At 56.1% G+C, this 22,196-nt stretch overlaps 2 protein-coding genes and 1 long non-coding RNA gene across 6 annotated transcripts; 1 reads left to right on the top strand and 2 right to left on the bottom strand.

The window, feature by feature from the left end:
- Positions 1–41: 41 nt before the first annotated feature.
- EGLN2 (egl-9 family hypoxia inducible factor 2) lies at positions 42–8,047 on the bottom strand. Of its 2 annotated transcripts, none has more exons than XM_084771625.1 (6): positions 7,951–8,047; positions 5,923–7,013; positions 1,424–1,543; positions 923–1,059; positions 641–708; positions 42–238 (listed from the first exon to the last, which is right to left on the bottom strand). In XM_084771625.1, the coding sequence occupies exons 2-6, from the start codon at positions 6,778–6,780 to the stop codon at positions 183–185; spliced, it is 1,239 nt and encodes a 412-aa protein (XP_084627751.1). In that variant the 5' UTR covers positions 6,781–7,013; positions 7,951–8,047; the 3' UTR covers positions 42–182. The 2 variants fall into 2 exon arrangements, with proteins under 2 accessions (XP_084627751.1, XP_084627752.1); XM_084771626.1 differs by lacking the exon at positions 7,951–8,047 and adding an exon at positions 7,557–7,707.
- Positions 7,020–10,436, top strand: LOC311591714. 2 transcript variants are annotated; one of them, XR_014777172.1, is made up of 3 exons: positions 7,020–7,235; positions 8,745–8,896; positions 9,657–10,436. It is a non-coding gene; the product is annotated as an uncharacterized lncRNA (long non-coding RNA). The 2 variants fall into 2 exon arrangements; XR_014777173.1 differs by having other exon boundaries at positions 9,738–10,436.
- On the bottom strand, positions 9,756–21,480 carry RAB4B (RAB4B, member RAS oncogene family). 2 transcript variants are annotated; one of them, XM_084771628.1, is made up of 8 exons: positions 21,312–21,478; positions 18,955–19,035; positions 18,518–18,632; positions 15,767–15,829; positions 15,522–15,676; positions 13,886–13,981; positions 13,654–13,784; positions 9,756–10,137 (listed from the first exon to the last, which is right to left on the bottom strand). In XM_084771628.1, the coding sequence occupies exons 1-7, from the start codon at positions 21,325–21,327 to the stop codon at positions 13,669–13,671; spliced, it is 642 nt and encodes a 213-aa protein (XP_084627754.1). In that variant the 5' UTR covers positions 21,328–21,478; the 3' UTR covers positions 9,756–10,137; positions 13,654–13,668. The 2 variants fall into 2 exon arrangements, with proteins under 2 accessions (XP_084627754.1, XP_084627755.1); XM_084771629.1 differs by lacking the exon at positions 15,767–15,829 and having other exon boundaries at positions 21,312–21,480.
- Between the last annotated feature and the right edge of the window lie 716 nt (positions 21,481–22,196).

A 22,196-nucleotide genomic window follows, 5' to 3' on the forward strand; every position in this document is an offset into this window, starting at 1 on the left:
CGCCTAGATGCACCCCAGCCCCACTCATGGGGAGCAGAGGTCTCTCCTTGTTGCTGTTCGGATGACACTTAGCACCTTCCACAGCACACAGTACAGAGGCAAGCCAGAAGCAGCAGCAGTGGCAGGGAAGGAGCGGGCACTGAGGCAGGAGCTGCTGGTCCGTGCAGCTCTGGGGCTGGCCATTAGGTGGGTGTAGTCGGCTGTGACACAGGTACTTGGACACCTTTCTGTCCCGATGCTGAGGGTGAGAAGACAAGAAACTGTGAGTCACTAGGCAGGGACAGAGAAACCCGGGAAGATGAGGAGAGCGCTAAGGAGAGAATGGGGCTCAGGTTGGAGGCAAAGTAGGCAAGACCTGGGGGCGGGGGCTGATGGGAGGGCTGTGGGCGGGGGCTGATGGGAGGGCTGTGGGCGGGGGCTGATGGGAGGGCTGTGGGCGGGGGCTGATGGGAGGGCTGTGGGCGGGGGCTGATGGGAGGGCTGTGGGCGGGGGCTGATGGGAGGGCTGTGGGTGGGGCTGATGGGAGGGCTGTGGGTGTGGGCTGCTGGCAGTGCCTGCCTGCTGTGGCAAAGGCCCTGGGTACCACTCAGTACCGGGGGCAGCACACAGGGACCTGGAATGACAAAGGAAGGCAGGTACCTAGCTGATACTTGTCTCTGGCTGCTGCCCGCTCCTTGGCATCAAAATACCAGACAGTGATGGCGTACCTGGGAAATTGGGCAGTCAAAGATCAGTTTACTGCAATTCTAGTTGCCCCTTCCGGCGACACATCCACCCTCGCACGTCACTTGATTCTGGTTCCCACTCAGGCCCTCTCAGCACCTCACTGCTCCCCTGCCAACTCTGGGGGTTGAGGAGAGTCTGAGAAACTTTTGGCACAGGGGAAGCAGCTGGGCACATCCCTAAAGGTACAGGTCATACCTGGTGGCATAGGCTGGTTTCACCTCATGTGGGTTCCGTCGGTCAGACCAGAAAATGAGCAACCGGTCAAAGAGTGGCTCGATGTTGGCTACCACTGGCCGACCCTCAGGGAAGATCTGCAGCAGGCCGCCATGCACCTGGGGGCAGGCCAGATGAGGCTGCAGTGAAGCCTGCAGCCACTGCCTTAGACGGCACACACGCGGCCACCAGGGGGCGCAGCGCCAGCACACATCACTCCCTCCCACCACTCAGGCACTCCAAATGAATGACAGCCCAGAGTCTACATTACCATGGAGATGGGCAGGAAGCTACTAAAGACAGGAAAAGGGGGAGAGTGTACAAGTCTGGGTGGGGCTAAGCAGGCGGCACCATTCCCGGAAAAGAGGGAGGGCCCACAGTCAGCTAAAGAGGAGCATGCAGACCTCACAGCCCTGTGAGCTAAGAGGAGCTAGACAAAATCCAGCGGGAACGTGAGCACACCGTCCCAACCCCACACCCTACCTTAACATCCCAGTTCTGATTCAGGTAATAGATACAGGTGATGCAGCGCCCATCGCCGTGGGGATTGTCAACATGCCTCACGTACCCAAGCCCGTTGCCTGGGTAGCACGCCACCATGGCCTGGGAGAAATGGAGGGAGGTGGTTTACTGAGACCAGGGGCACCTTGACGAAGCAGGCTCACCATTCCTGTCCCTGGTCTGTCCTTTATCATCTTAGGTTCCGGGAGCCACACTCCATCCTCAAGTTCACCAGAAACCTCAGCTCCCACCTCCATCCCCACCCCAGAACCAGAGCGACTCAATGTATAAATGATGGATGGTGGTTTTTAGAGTGATCTAACCCTAGCCAGCTGACTCGGTGCACAGTGCACACCTGTGATCCCAGCACTTAGCAGGCAGAGGGAGGAGGACACAGGTTCAAGGCCAGCTTCAACTACTCCATGACAACACAGGCTCTCTTGCTGCATTTTGGGATATGGGGCAATCCTAATGTGAAGTCATGCTGACTTGACTACACTTGACTTCAGAGGCTCCAGCCGCACAGTCTGTCCCATACACCCTCGTCAGGAGCCTGACCTACAATTCCAGCTCCAAGTGTGCTGCACTCTGCTGGCAACCTCAGTGCTTGAGGAGGCCTCAACTACCCCACTGTAATACGGAATTGATAAACACCTTCCATTCCCAGCAGTAAGTCCTCTGAGAACACAGTGTTCTGACATCTCAGAGGCAGGCTCCCATCGCCGCCGGGCTTGGTCTCTGTGGGCACAGGTCTGGCTAGAGTTCCAGATTTCCCAGCCTCTCAACCAGGCAGCCAGGGCCCGAGGATATCTGTTACCAGGGAGCTCACAGGGGCCAGGTCTCAGTGTGGCCGAGTGAGCTGTGGCACTGGGGAGGTAAGTCAAGTTCCCCACTCCAGGTAGCACCACCTGACAGGATGATGTGGGACATCTGCAGTGACACTGTGCCTGTTGCCACAGAAACAAGAACTGAAGCACAAGCTGAAATGACCCTTAGAGAAAGAGTCCCGTGCCACCCCACTAGAGTTAAGAGTGCATAGTAAGCAAAGTGGAGTGGTTAGCACGAGAGCCCTTTGGCTTTTGCCTAGTCAGCCACCATCTTGACCCTGTCACCCTAGTAACTACTCTGCAAGCTAGAGCTCCTTAGCAAAGGCTCAGCTCTACTTTTGGGTCTAGCCTAGCCCAGCAAGACAAGTGTAGAAAAACAACCACACACAGCAGTGTCTGCTGCCAAAACAGAAGGCTTACCCAGCACCGCACACGCGTCAGGTTGGCTCAGTCCTACATCCTCCTCCCAAGGTTCTTCTCAACTAATGCCAAGGTCACCACCATGGATGTCAGAGCCCTCTGTGCATCCCATCTATATACCAGATCCAGCACAGCCCCACCTGGGGAAGCAGACCATCTAGGGGTGCACGGCAGTAGTGAGCTTCAGTCCAGGGGAACAGTAGGAGAAGGCCCCAGGGAAAACCTGCCCTCTAAGCTCAGGAGGGCACGTCTTCTCTGCCTGGCTCCCGCACCTGGGATGGCACTCTAAGCAACCACTCACTGGGAGGAAACAATGTGGCTATGGCTCTGGTGGCTTGGAATCAATGAGTCACTGATTAGCGATGGGCAAGGCCTCCTGAGCTGGGAATCCAACCAGGGCTCACGCAGGTTCTGCACACTGACGGGGACGGCAGGCAGTGCTGTACTCCCTCTAATCACCACACAGCACCACATACCCAAAGCAGGACACTTTCCCACCACAGGTGCCAGGACCGCCAACCTGCAGGCCCTGAGCCTCCCTCTGCTCTAAGCCTCAACACACCCACCTCCTCCCCATCTCAACGCCTGCAATCCTGCCTACACTACCATGACAGGTCCCAGAGCTTAGCACAACTGACGCCATGTTAGAGGCACCATTCTGACCACACAACCTAGCACACAGGCCCCAATACCTGCAAAACAGGAACAAAGATGCAGTCCAGAGTTGCAGGCAAGTCTCTAAAAGTGCTAACCTTGCTCTTTTGTTTTGGCCTCTGCAGCTCTGCCTCTCGCTAACTGACGTGTGCCAGCCAGGAAACGTGTGTTGTGCACAAAAGACAAAGAGCCGTAAGGCTCAGGGCTGCATGATCTGGGCAAGTTCCTCATGCAGCTGCCAGCTGCAATAAAGACTGCCTGTGGGGCTCTAAGAGCGTCTGTGTGGTGGGCATCTCACTACACTAGCGCCCAGGATTCAAGCATCTAGCTGACTGTCCAAGAAGCCCTGGGCCAAGCCAGGGTACCCAGGCTGCTGCCTGCCATACCAAAATGCTGCTCTCAACTGCACCCCTGAGGAAAAGCGTCAACCACAGGGACAGCAGTAAAGTGACAAAGGAACTTACTCTCCATCCTTCTCCCCTCAAAGGCAGGGAGAAAGGATCACTCCAGGATGCTGGAGTTACTGCTTCTGGTAATAATGTGCCAAGGACCCTACCACTGCCACACACACCACAGCAGAACCCAGTGACTCGACCAGGGGCAGGCCATGCTTCCAAGGGGCAAACCAAAGCAGCTGGACCCTCCCTGGGGTCCCTTCTGCTCATCCTTGATACCAGAGAGTCAATGCCACCAGCTACAAGTCCACAAGAAGAAACAGGGACAGAAGGGAAGCAGAAAGAGAGGAGCTCCACTCAGGGTGACCTAGGCCACTGCCTCACATCAGCACCTCAACACCCTTCACTCTACGACACAAGCAGGGAGCACGTATGTGGCCTTTACCCCGAACCTAGGAGAGCACGGAGCTGCTGTGTAGAGACTGGGCTAGCCCCCTCCTCCCACCAGCCTGACCTGTTCTTACGTCCCCACGGGAAAGGGCCACTTAGAAGAAGCTGACTCTTCCCTGTCCCCAATCCCAGCTCAGGTCATGTCACCGACCACATGCAGATGGGAGGAGGAGACACTGGAGATAAAACAACCTATCCTTTCAAGCCCTTCCCACAATGCTCAGGGAGCCAGGCTTTCCCAGCCTCTGGGGCTGCAGAGCTCCGTCCGGCTCCTGGGGCACTCAGCTCTCCTGGCCTCCCCACTGACTTCCCTCCTGAGGGTGGATACCAGGTTACGGCTCCTGAGCCAGGGAAGCAACACTGATCCTGCCCACAGAGGCCACAGCAGGGAGGGGCCAGCGCTGGCTCCTCAGCTATCAAGTAACGGGAGGGAGAGGGAAGTAGGACAAGTTCCAGCTGGGGTGGGGAGGAAACAGGCCTGGGCCCTGGGGGGGAAACCCTGGCCCCCGAGCCAGCTCCAGTCTGAAAAGAAAGCTGGCCTGAGAGGCAGAACTCAAGAAAGGACCCCAGAGACAAGGGAGGGGACCATTAGGAGCACAGCCTCCCGCTCACAGGGCAGAACACAGCCTACAAGATCACCAGCCAGGAACCACGGCTGGCCAGCAGCAGGTACTCTCAACAGACTGTATCCAAATGACACCCAGCCTCAGACTTACACACTCTTCCGTGAAGAGAATGGTTATGTCAACAGACCAGAAACGCCATGGAGGTCACTGGCCAGTCAGGGCTCCTGACCCCTGGTTCTTGAGCTGACAGCTGGAGGCCTGTGAGGCCCTGACGACTACCCACAAACTCCAACCGAATGTACACTTTCCCTGAGAAGGTCTGTGGCCTTTGGCAGAATTATCTGAAAAGCCTTGACTCCAAAAACATCAAGGACTACTTACTGTTCTGCAACAAGGAGGATTGGAGAAGGAAAATATAAAGGCAGAGGGTCAAGGAAAGAGATCAGAGAAAAGCAGGCAGGAGGTGACGGCCGGTCAGAGGGTGAAGAGCAGGGACTAGGGCAGGGAGGAGTGGGAAAGCTGGGACCAGTGCTCTACCTGGGCCAGCACACTGTCACCCACTGTCACCTCCAGGAAGCTGCTCCTGATGCAGATGCCAAGAGTAGGCTCACAGAGCAGAAGGGAGGCCAGGCCAGGTGCTCCACGGGACACGCAGCACCCCATCCTTGGCCGAGGCTACCTCAACTCTGCCACCCTTCCCTTCACCTTCCGGTGCCACCGTCTGCATGCCAGCAGACAGAAACAGGCAAAAGCCCGTGGGCCTTAACTACCTTTAGTCTAAGACAGGTTAGTGGCTCTTGGTCTCCTAAGGTCGAGGACCGCTGCCACTCGAGGCTGAACTTCTTTTTCAAAAGTCAAAAGTCAAAGCCCAGTGGGAGGAGACTTGAATCCCCAGAGACAGCCCCTCTGGTGGGGCTGTCTAGACCCCCCCCCCTTTTTTTTTCTCTTCAGGGTTTTTCTGTATAGCCTTGGCCATCCTGTACTCACTTTGTAGACCAGGCTGGCCTCGAACTCACAGCGATCCACCTGCCTCAGCCTCCCAAGTGCTGGGAATTAAAGGCAGGTGCCACCACGCCCAGCTTCTGCCTACACCCTTCTACATAACCCCAGAAGCTTGTCTCCAAACCCACATGCCAAAGCATTAGGCACTCACCAAAAAAGTGCCTTACCTTGGTGCGCCCATTGATGACGTAGTTGCCCAGACGCCCCGCACAGTGGCGGATTACTGAGTCCACATGAGCCATGAGGGCACCGATGCTGCGGCAGCCTGGCTCGTGGCCTTCTACCCAGGCAATCTGGTCCCCGCGGATGCTGCGCGGTGGAATCGCCCGCTGGCTCACTAGCTGCCCATCACGCAGACGCCCGCCCCACTTCAGGGCCTCCACCTCGGCCAGCACACGGCTGCCCAGTGTCACCCCCAAGAAGTTGTCCTTGACGCAGATACCATAGTACCGCATGCAAGGCACAATATAGTCCAGGGCCAGGCGCTCAGGTGCAGAGGGCTGGGCTTCGTCCCTCAGCCTAGCACTTGCCTCGCCACTGCTACTGGTCGTGCCGCTGCCACCGCCATCGCAGCCCACACCACTTTCCCCCCTGGCCTCCTGGTTCTCTTGCCTGGCCCACGGCCGCTTGCTGGGTGAAGGGGCATCCCCACCATCCTTGGCCCACTTCCGTTTGGGGGCCTCAGGCCGGGCACCCTGGGCCGCCAGTCGCTGGCACTCCTTGGTGACCAGTGCAGCGGCACCTTCACTCTGCAGTGCCCACAGCTCACCACCATCCTGCCCACCAAAGCCCTCCCGCAGGGGGCTGGCAGTGGTAGTGGTAGCGGTGGCTGTGGTTCTGGGGGTCCCATTGCCAGCCGAGGCCTCACCAGATGCTCCTGGACGGTGGTAGGAGGGCAGCAGAGGGCAGGGTAGGTAACCCTCCACCCCCATTCTGGCTCGGCTAGGCTCCAAGGACTCTGACACAGACCCCGGCAACTGAGGGAGAGCCTGACTCAGGGCCTTCGGCTGGCACGGGCTGTCCATGGCAGCAGTGTCTTCATCCCCCGGGCATGGAGGGCACGGCCCGGGCCCATGGTGCCACCCTCCTCCACCTCCTCCTCCTCCTCCACTTGATGCAGCCGGAGGCCGCTGGGCCTGGTGTGGGGCAGGGTGAGGCAGGGCAGGTGGCAGGGGCTCCTCTAGTGCCCCAGGGGTGCTCGCTGGTCCCCAAGTCCACAGCGGTCCCTAGGAGCTTGAGAAGGGATTGACGGGGGTGGCTGGAAGAGAGAAAAAGAAGAACTTAAGAGGTGGTAAGAAACAAGCAGGTGTACACACACACACACACACACACACTCACGCTGAGGCAAGATAGGGCACAGAACTTGTTAATTTTGAGAGGGTACAGCTGACAGAATAACAGAGGCAAAGTGCAGAGGACGCTGCACGGATGGCCACAGGGAAACCAGAGAGCTGAGGAAGCAAAGCAACGGTTTTGCGAGGTGGGAAATAAGAGGTACCCTGCCTGAGGGGGTTCTGTGGAGACTCAGAGAGACGAAGACAGGAGGATGACACAGAAAACGAGAATGAGGAATCTAGGGGAAAGTCCGGGCTGTGCGGAGCCGGCGGCGGGCAATGCCACCGCGCCAACACTCGCGGGAAGCGGGTCGCCTGGGTGGGAGGCCACGAGCCCGGGCAGGCGAGGAAACCCGGGAGTCCAGGGACAAAGAGAACAGGGAGGAAAACAAGACGTCGGGGCGGGAGGGTTGGTGGGGTCGACCTGCGCCCCACGGGAGGAAGCCTTCTGGGGCCGGGACACACACCCAGACGGAAGGGAGGTCCTTGCCAGACAGACGGACTGACGGAAGGGAGCCCGGGAGGAGGGTCGGACCTGACTCCCTCCCTCCCCTCCTCCCCCTCTCCCCCCTCCGCCGCGACCCCGGGGGCCGCCGGACGCCCCGGGGCAACTGAGGCGGGGCGGCGTCGGCCGGGCCCCTCCCCTCCGCGGCTGCCGCGCGCTCCCCCGCCCTTGATGGTCCGCCCCGCGGCGCCGGGCGCGCGCCGCCCTCCCCACCCCCACCCTCCCGGCGCGGGGTCGCGGCCGCCCGCGCGCGCTCCCGCCGCCTCCAGCCTCCCGCCCCGCCGCCCTCGCCAGGCCCGGCCGCCCTCGGGCTCTTCCTCATCCCCCGGGTGTTTCCCTCCTCGCGGCCTCCTCACCGAGCTTTTTCCTCCGGCCTCGGCGCCGCCGTCTGTGCCAGCCGCCCTGCGCCTCGCAGCGCGCCATACCCCGCCCCCCACCGCCCGCGACGCCCCGCCCCCCCGCCTCGCCCGGGTGGGCACGTGACCGCGGCCCGGACGGACGGACTGCGCGTGCGCGAACCGCACGTTGACAGGAGGCTTGGGGCACCCGGCTGGGAACAGGAGCGAGCAGGTCCGGGACGCGAGGTTCATTTGCATATCTGCCCCGCCCCTTCCACGCGAAAGCAAAAAAAAAAAAAAAAAAAAAAGCGAAGGTTCAGGAGAAGGAGTTCTGTGAGTTTATAAAGACAACTCCTTGGGGGAAGGGGGGCTGCAAACGAGGTGTTTCACACAGGAAGGCCCACACGGAGGAGCCGAAAGTGCCAGTGAACGGCCGGCCGCTGGGCTGTTGGCATTTGCTATGCAAATGTCTCATTTACATGGGCCGCCCCTCCGCACGAGCCAAGAGGATATTGAGAAATGACTGCGCAGTTAGTTGGAAAGTGTATGTAAATTCCTACGTCAGTAATTTACAAACGCACTGTAAAAAAAAAATAATAAATAACGGTGAGTACGGGATGTCCTCAGAGAAGCCAAGCCGGGTAGAACAAATGAGCAAATATGTACTATTTGCATGACCCTCTCCGCTGGGCTTCCCCCCTCAGGGCAACTGTGGGAATCAGATTAAAGCAATTTGGGGCAGACTCACAGAGAAGACATTTGCAAAACCCGGCTCCACCTAGCCCAGGCGGACTTTTTTTTTGTTTATGCAGTCCTGCGGACCGAATCCAGAGCTTCCCAATGAAAGCGCTGCAAGCGCTCCCCCACGGAGCTGCCCGTGACATCTGTACCAGCATTCCTGGAAGGGCTAAGTGAATGAGGGTCTTTGAATGCCCCACCCTGTTCACCAGCCTGGGCCTACCTGGTGGGCAATCAGTGGGGTTGGGAGAGCAACTGAAGCTGCCCAGAGGCGGCTGCACCTGTCTCCAGAAGGCCATATATAGACCTCAAGGAAGAGAGAGGGAGAAGAGAGAAAAAAGAAAACAATTTTAAAATGAAAAAAAAAAAAAAAAAAAGACCTCAAGGAAACAAATCCACATGGAAGCACACACAATTCTCAGAAGCACAAACTGAGCCAGTGCCCTAGGTTGCAGACATCAGACATACAGTAGTGGTTAAACCACGCAGGGACTCAAGGTCCCCGTACATTCTTAATTCCTTGGTCTCGGTGTTGCACACAGCATCAGCCTCTCCGACACCAGCACCAGGCTGGAGTCCACAGTCCACTCACGTGCCACACCGTCGTCACATGTTCCTACTGACGCTGTCTCATACACAAGTCCTGGAAACACTCATACATGTCACACACACACAGGGATGTCATTGCTGCACACAGCACTTCCATCGATCATGTACTGCTATTTAGTGTGTACACAAACTGGGCACACTGGTACTCCCAGCACGTGGGAGGCTGAGGAAGGGAGGCCTCGAAATCCAGGTTAGTCTAGGCTATAGCAAGGCCCTGTGTCCAGAAAAAAACAAAAAACAAAAACAAAAAAACGGGTGTGTGTGTGTGTGTGTGTGTGGAAGGGTTGTAGGAAAAACCAAAGAAAAGACACGTGTACAATGACAAACTCTGGCCTCGATGAATGTGTGAGCCAGGATGTACCCCAATATATCCACAGCCCGAGTCCCACCCAGGAACATGGTTCCCAACACGAAGGCCCATTCGAAACTCCCATCAGGGACCTCTTCTGTTTCCTCAGAATGATGGAGGCCACAACACAGGTGTAAACAACGCTTTATGGAGGACCGGGACAGGATGAAGCAGGCCTCCAGGTAATAAATAACAGACTTGCAACAACAGCAGGCCAGGCAGGAAGATGGGGCCAAGTGGCCCTGGTCTCAAGCTTTGGGAGTTCTTCAGGTTCGGTTAGGGGCTCAGGGGGAACGAGTTAGCCGAGACGGAGGAAGCAGCAGCAGGGGTGGGTTCCCCCCTTCCCCTGTGGCTCAGTCTTGCCCCAAAGCCAGGCCCCAGCAGGCCAGGGAGGGGGACTAGGTGAAAGGGCAGCGTTTCGGGGACTAGGGCAGATTGGGGCCTGGCCTCTTGGGGCCTGGTTCCGGGCGCCAGCCTTCGGGCAGGGCTGGTCCAGGAGAACTGGTGAGCTGAAAGAGAAGGGTATCATGACCTGGCGGGGTCCGGGCTCTGCCTAGCTAGAAGCTCATCACATTACTGAGTACCTTCCTGAGCTGTGACTGCTTGTATGCCCTTTTTTCTTCCCATCTGTGCCCCGTCTGACTTTGTTGCCCCTCTGCAGGTAATGTGGGGGACTCGTTCTCTGAACATCTCCTTATTTGTCCACATCAGTAAAGGAGAGTCTCAGTATCTACCTGCCAGGTAAGGGTCACACATGTAATCCTGAACTCAAGAGGAACAGGCGGGAGGGGGTTGCGTGTAAGGCCAACCTGAGCTACATAATGAGATCCTGTCTTAAAAACACAAATCATTAAAAAAAAAAAAAGAAAAGAAAAGAAAAAAGAAAACACAAAGCATTGAAAAAAAAATGTCAATTTCTGTGTCCCTTTTTATCCCTAATGGTCCAGCCTAGGCCTCATTCTGGTGCTTTTCAAAAAGGAAAGATAGACCAGATTAGTGGCCACTGCTTTGACTGCCTACAGACGGTTCTAGGTGTTCTAGAAATTACCTAAGGCAAATCCTGGGCATCCATATGTTGTAAAGCTTCCCAGCTTATTCTTTTTTTTTTTTTTTTAGTATTTTATTTAATTTTAATCTATGTGCATTGGTGTGAAAGTGTCAGATCTTGGAGTTATAGACAGTTGTGAGCTGCCATGTGGATGCTGGGAATTGAACCTGGGTCCTTTGGAAGAGCAGGCAGTGCTCTTAACCACTGAGCCATCTCTCCAGCCTGTTCCCGGCTTATTCTAGTATGCCTTATTTCGAGAGAGGGCAGTGGTGGTAGAGCCCAGACTAACTTTCTGTCTGAAGTGAAACCACGGGGTATGGTGGTTCATATCTGTAATCCCAGCACTTAGGAAGTAAATTAGAGGCCTCGAGTTATGAGCATGAGTCTCAAAAAAAAAAAAAAGCAGTTCAGTTGGCAGTGGCTGCCTAGCCTGCACGGGCCCTGGTTCTATCCTCAGCACCCCATAAAGGCAGTGGGGTAGCACTTCGGAGGTGAAAGCCAAAGGATCAAAAGTTCAAGGTCACCCCTGGCTACACAGTAAGCCCAAGGCCAGCCTGGGATATGTGTCTCTGAGTTAAAAAAAAAAAAAAAAAACGGGGGAAAGGGAGAGAAGGGTTACTCATAAACTTCTTTAGAAAAAAAGGTATCAGGCTGGCCCTGGTCCTATACCTTTAATCCCAGTGTCTCTCCCGGGAGGCATAGGCAGGTGGATGGCTATGAGGTCCAGGCAGCCAGGGCCATGGAGAGAGACCCTGTCTCAAACATAATAAAAGATGTGTTGATAACTGGGGATGGTGTTAGAAATTTATAATCTCAGCACTTAAAAGGCGAGAGGATTGATGCAAGTCTAAGGCTGTCCTAGGCAAGTTCCAAATTAGCCTGAGCTACAGAGCAAGAACCGCCCCCTCAAAAAAGAAAAAAACCAAAGGGTTGTTTGGTTGGTTTTTGGTTTTGGTTTTTTGAGACAGGGTTTCTCTGTGTAGCCTTGGATGTCCTGGACTCACTTTGTGGACCAGGCTGGCCTCGAACTCACATCGATCAATCTGCCTCTGCCTCCCGAGTGCTGGGACTAAAGGCGTGCGCCACCACATCCAGCTCTGTGTGTGTGTTTGTGTTTTAACAATTGTGTTTTCTCTACAGATATGACTCTGTTGGATAATACGTGACATAGTGGTCAATGGAGTCTGTACAAGCACTGGTTACATGTGACCCACTGAGGGCAAACTCTGAAAAAGACTCTGCGCTAAGTTTGGAGGCACCAACCTACTGAGATATTCCTTTTAGAATTGTGTGGTGCCGGGACTGTACCCGGGAAGGCCACCTGCATGTGAGGCAGGCACCCTACCACAGCGCCACAGAAGCAGCACACAAACCCTCACGGTCCTAATGGACTGCCCTGGGGATCGAGCTGCCCGCAAATGTCAGGCCCCGCGCTCAACACGCTCAAATTTGTTCATTCATCCTCCACACCCACTAGGGACTGGGTGACTGACCTCCCCCCACCCCCATTCTACGGAGAAGAAAACAGGCTGAGAGCAGCAAGTGCAGAGGCCAGAAAGGAAGAACACTGTCTAAGGGGCTTGCCCTGGACTTTTCTCTTTCAAACCCCATAGGCATTCCATCCGGAACATGCTGTCTCTGCCTGCAAAACAGATCCAAGCCAAAGGACTTTACCCCACAGCCACGCGAGACTTGCCAGGGGCGAGGCTTCCTGAAGTACATAGGGGGGAAAGGCAGCAAGGACACCCACAGCCACAGAGGTGAGGAAGGGACCAAAACCTGCAGGGTCCTGCAGGTCTTTCAAGGAATCTGGACCATGCATGGAAAAGCCAACAAAGTTTCTGGGAGGCGGTTTCCCAGGGCAAAGGGCAAGAAAACATGGCCTGAAAAGAAGACCCAAAGAAACAGAACTCTCTGAACTCCTTGACTCCTTTGACTAAAGGAGCAGTGAAAGGTGTGAGAGCCCCTGGGGGCAGGGTGACAGGGCCGCCCAGACCCTGCAGAGGGTCAGCCAGCAGGCCCAGCAGCTTCTACAGAGTGCCACAGGCCCTAGGAGCCATGGACAGATCTGAGCTTTGCACAGAGCCTCTGACTGCCACTAAAGGGAAAGAGACTGGAGAGCGAGAAGAGGGGAGAGAGAAAGCACCACTTCTCGGTGGCCCCTGACTGGCCTCCAGCCTGGCTGTCTACTCCTCCCTACCACCTGCAGGGTCTTCTGTATCCCAGGCTGGGCTCCAGCCCTGTGATGCACCAAGGCTGCCGCCTCCCTCTCTGCTCAGGAGTCTCCTGCAGCTGCTACAGCATCCGGGGAATAGACAGAGACTTCCCAGGGCCTTCACTTCTTACTGGCCAGGTCCCCACCTCCTGCTGCACACACACACACACACACACACACACACACACACACACACACACACACACACCACGCGTGACCCTACACCAGGGCCTCTGCACTTCCTGTTTTCACCTGCCCTCTCTGAGTTTATGCTCCTATGTCCCCTTCTTAGATAATGCTGTTTAACAGGGCATTCCTCACCCTGTCCGCCTTAGCAGACTGTTTCTCTCCACAGCTCTTTCCCTCCCTAACTACTATATAATTTATCTTAAGTATCTCATCTATGTTCTGTCTTCTCGTAAGACAGTGTCGGTACCATACAAACAAGAATTTTTGTTTGGTTGGTTCTGGTCTGCTTTGCCCACTGTTGTCCCCCCAGAGGCGACACCGGGTCTTAGCACATAACAGAGGTGAGCACCACGGGTGAAGGCTGAGGTGCAGGCTGAGGCTGGTACAGGCCTGGGGTGCAGAGGGCCCAAGGGTATCCTGGGGCTGGGAGGATGGCTCCTTTGCTTCATGGGCTTTTATGTCTTTGTCACTGTTTCTCTTGTCATGTTTTTTCCAAGTCTTGATGGCTGTTGTGCGCCCCGCCCCGCCCCCGCACTGGAAGCCCTCTTGCCTCTTGGGCCCCCAGCATCCCACCTGGCTCTGCAGGTCTCAGCAGCCGCAAGGCTGAGGGGCCACGGCCTGGGCACTGCGAGGCTGCCGCAGCTGGCGGAGGGATACGTCACCGTACTGAATGCCTGAGCCCATCCTCTCCGGGTCTAGTTCACCTGTGGAAGGGGAGACGTCAGGCTTGTTCCTCAGAGCCCCCCGAGGCCCTCCCTGCCTTTCACCATACCCCCATCTCTCACACGAAGCAGGCGGGCCTCACCTGAGTCGATCTTGTTGAGGATGGTGCGCGCACACTTCAGGAAAGCTTCTTCCACGTTCTCTCCTGTGAGAGCGCTGGTCTCCAGGAACATCAGCTCTGGAGGGGCAGGGCCGCCGTCAGTTCCCCGCCCTCTGCTCGGACCCCAGGGTCATCAAAAGCTCTATCCGCCCGTGCCCTCACCTTGGGCACTGTGCAAGATTGCCGCCCTGCTGGGAATGATGGCTCCCTACCCACCCTCTCACCCGGCTCTTCCTTCCCAATTCAGCTCCCTTCCCGTCGGTCCCCAGAAGGGCCGCCCTGATGTCCTAGCTTGAGTCAGGAGGCCCCTCCGGGCTCCATCAGCTTCCAGTGCCTCCCCGTCCTAGCAGATGTCACTATCAGCATCCTGTCCCCAAGACTCACTGAGCGCAGCCCCAAGCCAGCCAGTGCTACCCAGAGGTCACATGACAGGGTAAGATACACTTGGGATTCAAACCCACGTCTGCCTGGCAGCAAACCTCCCCTAAACTTGGGGGTCTGAAAACAGGAGGCCAGCCAGGCAGTGGTGGCTGGCCTCAAACTCACAGAGATCCGCCTGCCTCTGCTTCATGAGTGCTGGGACTAAAGGCGTGCGCCACCACACTGGGCCCATGTATTCAAATGGATTAATACTAACCTTTTCCTTCATGCTCCTGGCCTTGTCTCTACCTTCACCTAGCATTCTGGTGCTGAGAACTGAAAACGGAGCCTCAGCCATGCCAGGATAAGCCACCCGCCTCCTCAGCCCTCCAAGGTGGATTCTGAGTAAGTGAGCTACCACAGAGCATGTCCCCAGCCAGGCTTGCGGAAACTTGTGACAGGGCAGGTCAGTTTTCCTTGTCTCCTAAGCATCAGTGCCTGTCTGCTTGGGTCCCGGCCGCCCTGGTTCAGCTCCTTTATTCACAAAGGTATCTATCTTTATAGCCACCTGAGTATGCAGTATCTACCTTAACCACTGCTCTGTGCTGCCTCCCCACTGTGGGAAAGTTTATCAGCAGCCACTCTGTACCAGGAGGAGCTAAGGGCGTGTGGTGGTGGGCAGGCAGGGCCCTTGGCCAGCAGACTGTTCCTCCCCAAGACCACAGCAGTCACAGGACTCAGCCTGCTGAAGTCTCCATGTTTAAGATACAAGCATCCATCAAAAGCTGAGGAGACGCATGGCGCACAGGGGGCTGGCCACCCCTCCACCCCTCACGGGGGCCCACGCATGGCGCACAGGGGGCTGCCACCCCTCCACCCCTCACGGGGGCCCACGCATGGCGCACAGGGGGCTGGCCACCCCTCCACCCCTCACGGGGGCCCACGCATGGCGCACAGGGGGCTGGCCACCCCTCCACCCCTCACGGGGGCCCACGCATGGCGCACAGGGGGCTGGCCACCCCTCCACCCCTCACGGGGGCCCACGCATGACGCACAGGGGGCTGGCCACCCCTCCACCCCTCACGGGGGCCCACGCATGGCGCACAGGGGGCTGGCCACCCCTCCACCCCTCACGGGGGCCCACGCATGGCGCACAGGGGGCTGGCCACCCCTCCACCCCTCACGGGGGCCCACGCATGGCGCACAGGGGGCTGGCCACCCCTCCACCCCTCACAGGGCCCACGTCGCAGCCGCTCACCATTCTCCTGAGCAAAGCGGGAGGCCTCTAAGAAAGTGACCTCCCGCTCAGGGCCCAGGTCCCTCTTGTTGCCGCACAGGATGACCACAATGTTGGGGCTGGCGAGCGTTCGGGCGTCAGTCAGCCATGCGGCTAGCGAGTTGTATGTCTCCCGGCTGTGAAGAACGGACGGAAGAGGGAGGCAGCATGGGAGTGGGGCCATCCGTGCCCAGCTCTCCCCCGTGTCACCCACACCCTGCACCCACCTGGTGATGTCGTACACCAGCAGGGCTCCTGCTGCCCCTCGGTAATAACTCCGCGTCACCGACCTGTGGGGCCAGGGGGACCCAGTCACCCCCAAGGCTGGGATCTGCCCCGGGACTGCCCCTCAAGAGAGAGAGGCTAGTAGTCCGGAAGCCCCCCTGTACTGGGGGCCCATCCCCTAAACCTTGGTCTTCCTGAGACACAGCGTTTCTGCCTCACAGTCTAGCTCAATTGTTGTGGTTATCTGGTTAGCGTTTGCAGAGAGTCTCACTCTACAGTCCAAGCTCGCCTGAAACCAAGTAGCCCTACCTGGCCTCAGGATTAAGGCAACTCCCCTGCCTCAGGTACCTAGAGGGGCTTTGGACTGGAACCAGGGCCTGGCACACGCTAGTGCTCTACACAGAGCTACACCCCAACCCTTCTAGTCTAATGGGGGTGGGGCGGTGTACATGAACCCCACAGTACATGTGTGGAGGTCAGAGGACTCTGGGAGGAACTGATCTTTCCTTTCCCCGTGTGGGTTCACTCAGGTCCTCAGGCGGGCAGCACTCTCACCCGCCGAGCCTTCTTGCAAGACCATGTCACAAGCTTCCAATGCTCGCGCCTTAGCCTTTCAAGGAGCTGCGGTCACAGGACTGTACCACCACACCAGCTCACTTTCCTTTTCTTTCACGTCTCTCTCTCTTACTGTCTCCCCCGCGCTCACTTTTGCCTTCCCTCTTTCGTTGTCAGCATTTCCTGAGCATCTCCCATCTGCTTCTACCTGTCCCTCCCTGCTGTCTGGCGCAGGCCCCTTTCCTGGGTGGATCCCTCTGGAAAGCACGCACTAACTGCAAGCCCTGCCTGTCTCCTTCGCCCTCTCTCAGCCTCTGGGTTCTACATAGCTCATGCAGTCAGTATACATGTGACTTCATGAGCAGCCGCTCCTCCGTGAGTTGAATATATCCCCCCCCTTCTCTGTCCCTCTCTCCCGCCCTCCCTCCTGCTCTGTTTCTCACTCTCAGGGTTTCTGTTTCTGCAGACCTACTAGGTGCCCCAGCCTGCACATTTCCTGTTCTCCAGCACACTCACTCACCTCTCCTTTTCCTCACCTCCCTGTCCACCTCTGCCCACCACTGTGCTTCCGGGGTGTTCCTTCCACACCTATTCCCTCCCTGAGTGCGCGTGTCATCTTTATCTCTCTGTCTCTCCTGACCCCTGAGGTTGTAGCTCCATAAGGTTTCCCTGCCTGATTGTTTTAAGATCCCCCTTTAAGGGCTGGAGGGATGGCTCAGCGGTTCAAAGCACTGACTGCTCTTCCAGAGGTCCTGAGTTCAATTCCCAGCAACCACATGGTGGCTCACAACCATCTATAACATGATCTGATATGCACTGTATACATAATAAATAAACAAATCTTTAAAAAAAAAAAAGATCCCCCTTTAAATGGTACTCCTTGGGGCTGGAGAGAGGGCTCAGCTGTTGATTACTAGCACTTCCTGCTTTTGTAGAGGACATGGGTTCCATCCCCAGTGCCCAAATGGCAGTTCACAACGACTGTAACTGCAGTCCCAGGGTATCTGATAGCCTGTTCTGATCTCTGGGGCCTCCTGCACTTACAGGTGCCCATACATGTACTCAGGCACACACACACACACACACTTAATTAATCAAAAAATAAAATTCTACTCCTTTTCACACCCTTAAGCCTTTCCCCCCTTCTTTTTTTTTTTTTCCCCCGAGAAAAGGTTTCTCTGTTTAGCCTTGGCTGTCCTAGACTCACTTTGTAGACCAGGCTGGCCTCGAACTCACAGCAATCCGCCTACCTCTGCCTCCCTAGTGCTGGGATTAAAGGCGTGCGCCACCACACCCGGCTCCCCCCTTCTTCTTTCTGGTCCTGAGGATGACATCAAAGGTCTTGCACAAGCTAGGTGAGAGCTCTGCACTGAGCCACGCCCCCAGCCCCTCACTGGGGGATTCTAGGCAGGGGCTCTACCACTGAGCCACGCCCCCAGCCCCTCACTGGGGCATTCTAGGCAGGGGCTCTACCACTGAGCCACACCCCAGCCCCTCACTGAGGGATTCTAGGCAGGGGCTGTAGCTCTGAGCCACGCCCCCAGCCCCTCACTGGGGGATTCTAGGCAGGGGCTCTACCACTGAGCCACACCCCAGCCCCTCACTGGGGGATTCTAGGCAAGGGATCTACCACTGAGCCACACCCCAGCCCCTCACTGGGGGATTCTAGGCAGGGGCTCTAGCTCTGAGCCACACCCCAGCCCCTCACTGGGGGATTCTAGGCAGGGGCTCTAGCTCTGAGCCACACCCCAGCCCCTCACTGGGGGATTCTAGGCAGGGGCTCTAGCTCTGAGCACTACCATATGCCAAGCTTCCCTTCTCTCTCTTTTTTCTTTCTCTCTCTGTGTCTTCTGAATTGGTACTCAAACCTAGGCGCTTACACTATTTAGACTAGTGCTCTCCCTCTAAGCTACAACTCCCATCCTGATTTGCACTTGAGCGCAGACTGGCCTACAAGTAACTCACAACACTCCTGCTGCAGCCTCCTGTGTGTCTGGGAGCACAGACTCGAACCACCGCATTCAGCCCTTTCTCACCAGGGCTTCCTCTCTCCTCAGATACGCCCTGTGAGCAGTGGTCCTGTCTCTCTCCACCTGCCTGCCCTGCTCAGCATCTCCTCGCTCTTATTTCATCCCTGAGGGGCTCTACACACCTTCCTCTATTGCCCCCTCCCCTCCATGAGAACCCCAGACACCTACCGAAACCGCTCCTGGCCAGCAGTGTCCCAAATCTGTAGCTTCACAGTCTTCCCCCCAACGTTGACCACCCTGGATCCAAACTCCACGCCGATGGTGTGGTTGGAGTCCTGTTTGACTGGGAGTAGGAGGGGAACAGGAGGCAGTGCAGGGGTTCCTGGAGCTCCCCGATCCTGGAGGCTTCCTCCTCCTCCTCCTCCTCCATTTCTGCAACCCAATTCTCACTGCTGGGTTGGCAGAGAACTTAGCAAAGACTGTCCACCAAGGCTAGAGCCCAACCTACAGCACTAGCTAAATGCCAGTAGTGGCCTGCTACCTACCCCATCTACTGCCCAGTGACCCACACCACGGCCACGGCCACGTTTCCCACACCTTGGCCATGGCCACGTTTCCCACACCATGGCCACAGCCACATTTCTGGGGTCCTGCCAGAAACTCACACTTATTTTCAATGAACTGATGGAGGAGACATGACTTGCCAGTTCCAGCACTGCCAATCACCAGGAATTTGAAGAGGAAGTCTAAGCAGATGGCGCCAGGATCAAGGATACCCACAGGGAGAGAAAAACAAAGGGAGTAAGAGGAGAAAACCAGGAAATCAGAAGGAAAGATGCAAACAAACAAAAGCAGAAACAGAGCTATACATAACCAACCATGAAACAGTGTGGGTTTTGTTTGTTTGTTTGCTTTTAAACATCTAGAGTGCTGTCGGTAGAACTTAGGACATCCTACATGCTAGGCAAATGTTTTTCCATGTTTACCTACCATACAGCCCAAGACGATTCTTCTCCCCCCCCCTTTGTTTGTTTCTCAAGACAGAATTTCTCTGTATAGCCTTGGTTGTCCTGGACTCACTTTGTAGACCAGGCTGGCCTCGAACTCTCCAACTCACAGTGATCCGCCTGCCTCTGCCTCCCGTGTGCTGGGATTAAAGGCCTGCCTGGCTCAAGATGACTCTCTTGTCATTAGTTTTGTCATTACTTTTGATGTTTGAAACAGAGTTTCACTATGTATTCCATGACCTAGCTATGCTCAAACTCTAAGCAATCCTCCTGCCTCAGCGTCTAAAGGAGTGACGGGATTACAGGTATGTGTCTCCATACACTGCAGTCTTTCATTTTTCTTTTTCCGCAGTCAGGGACTCATTGTGTAGCACTGTCGGGCCTTGAATTTCAATCCTCCCTGCCTCAGTCTCCCCGCTCCTGGGTTAGCAGGACATGCCAGCACACTCCCCTTTTCTTTATTTAAGAGTATTAATCTGGGAGCTGGAGAGGTGGCTCAGAGGTTAAGAGCACTGTCTGTTCTTCCAAAGGTCCTGAGTTCAATTCCCAGCACCCACATGGCATCTATAATAAGATCTGGTGCCCTCTTCTGGTGTGCAGGTGTGCATGCAGGCATAATACTGTATAAATAATAAATAAATAAATAAATCTTTTATAAAAAAAGAGTATTATTCTGGGGGCTGGAGAGATGGCTCAGAGGTTAAGCACACTGACTGTTCCTCCAGAGGTCCTAAGTTCAATTCCCAGCAACCACATGGTGGCTCAAAACCATCTATAATGTGATCTGATGCCCTCTTCTGGAGGGCAGGTATACATGCAGGCAAAGCACTGTACACATAATAATAAATAAATAAATTTCAAAAAAAAAAAGAGTATTACTTTGTAGTCCAAGCTGGCCTCAAAGTGGAAGCGGCCCTCCTGCCTCACTCTCCCAAATGTGAAGATTATAGCATACAAGATTATTATATATATTATAAATATATAAATATCTTCACCACAGTCCTAAAAATTGTTATGTTATGTATGTCAACAGCTCATATAATCCCAAATAAAGCTCTAAAGAGAGAAATATACGAAATATCCCTACCTTGCTGACTAGGAGAATGTGGCCAGAGAGGTTAACTGACTTGCCCGAGGCCACACAGCTAGGGAAGAGCTAAAATTCAAACCCAGACTAATGGTCTCCACAATGCAAGACCTTAGCTGATGCATTTCAAAAGCCACTTCCGCAAGGGTTAAATCTGGCCTCGACTTCCCCATCCTTCCAACCCTCTTTATTCACTCAGTCTGTCCAGGCCTCTGACATTTGGGCCTATTTCCTAAACGGGTTCCCTCCTCCGGGTCCTTGCACCAAAGTCTTTGGCTTTTCCATATGTGCTGAGTGAACGGAGCTGCCTCTGGTTCTGGTCGGAGCTCTCTACTACCTACCCTCCAGCCTCCCTCTACCCACCTGCCACACGCTACATCCATACTGACTGCCCAACTCTGAACCTGCTCTGCCCATCCTCTGCCCAGAACCCTTGGCCTCTACCCTTAAACTTAAGCCGCATCCCTTGACACTAAGTTTCAAGTCTAGAACTCAAGGACACCACCTCTCCAGACCTCTCAAACCAGACCAGCCCCACCACAGGGTGTGCGGGGTCCACAGCAGGTGTCCCAGGTCCTCTCTCTAGTCGGGGACCCTTGCAATAGAGTCACCGTCAGCCCCGCCCTACTCACTCACGCTCCGCCCATGAAGGCTCGCTTCCCTCCTCAGGGCCTACCCCGTACCCTAATTCACCGTGACCAGCTCCTTCAAATCCCGCCCTAGATTTTTTTATCCCCTAACAACAGTCTCTCAAGCTCCACCCAAATCCATTAAGCTCAGCCCCAGACCCACTTAGCCCTGCCCCGTATCTCGGCAGACCCCGCCCCCTGAACAGAAAAGCCCCGCCCCACTTCTACATCCGCATCCACTACGGGCCTAGCCCCCCCCCCCCAGCCCCCCGCCCCCCGCCCCGGCCCACCAGCCTCACCGTAGGTCTCGGCCATGGCTCGGCGGCGACCGCTAGGGCCGCAATATGGCGCCGCGGCCGCGCCTGCTCCTCGGCCGGCAGCCGCTCCACTCGGGCTGCAGCCTCAGCTCCTTTCCACTCCCGGACCCGGCGCCGCCACTTCCGCCTTCACTACCCCCCCCCCTCCGCCCCCCACTCCCGCGCGAGCCTCCAGAGCTGCGGATGCCAGGCCACGCTCGCCCAACACGGGGATTGGTGGATTCAGCAAGCGGTGGGCGGGACGAGCGGCGCGGATTGGCGGCACGAGAGGGGCCGAGCCGAAAGGGGCGTGGCCAAGACGAACGATTGGCGGAACAAGTGGGAAAGGGCGGAGGCAGAGAGGCTGCGCCCGGTGGAGGAACGGATTTGGTCAGGAGTCCCCCGGAGCAGAGACGAGACTCCGGATTGGTTAGACGTAAGCCTGGGGGGCGGGGACACGAGTGCCAAGAAGGGGCAAGGGCAGGATGGACGGAGTTGGAGGAGCGGACTGCTGGGTGCGATTTCTAACCCCACAGGCCGGAAGGAAGAAAGCTCATTGCTCCCCATCTGCAAGAAAACCTCTTCTGGTCGGACATGGTGGCGCAAGCCTTCAACCCCAGCACTCGGCCCCAGCGGAGGCAGATGCCGTTTTTTGTTTTTTTGTTGTTTTTTTTTTTAATGAATCCCACGCCAGCCTGGTCTACATAGTGAGTTCCAGGACAGCTAGAGCCACACAGAGACCTTGTCTTGAATTTTAAAAGAGGGAGGAAAAAGTCTTTTGTGTGATCTATGCCCTTCTCAAGATCCAACTGGCTCATTGCCGGAGTCTGGAGCGCGCCTAGACCTTACCTTGGAGCAAAGGACTTGCACATTGAAGCTACCTAGCAA

Source organism: Acomys minous (assembly GCF_964271855.1).
Source record: "Acomys minous genome assembly, chromosome: 20".
Lineage (NCBI taxonomy): Eukaryota > Metazoa > Chordata > Mammalia > Rodentia > Muridae > Acomys > Acomys minous.

Bases quoted from the DNA above. Each gene is read 5' to 3' on its own strand.
- EGLN2 (XM_084771625.1), bottom strand. From the start codon at position 6,780: ATGGACAGCCCGTGCCAGCCGAAGGCCCTGAGTCAGGCTCTCCCTCAG. The intron at 1,544-5,922 runs GTAAGGCACTTT...CATTTCTCCCAG, and splicing joins TCATCAATGGGCGCACCAAG to GCCATGGTGGCGTGCTACCC. The intron at 239-640 runs GTACCTGCCTTC...TCTCACCCTCAG, and splicing joins CAGAGACAAGTATCAGCTAG to CATCGGGACAGAAAGGTGTC.
- RAB4B (XM_084771628.1), bottom strand. The intron at 18,633-18,954 runs GTGAGTTTCTGG...TCCTACTCCCAG, and splicing joins TCAGTTCATTGAAAATAAGT to TCAAACAGGACTCCAACCAC. The intron at 13,982-15,521 runs GTGAGCGGCTGC...CTGCCCCTCCAG, and splicing joins CCGCTTTGCTCAGGAGAATG to AGCTGATGTTCCTGGAGACC.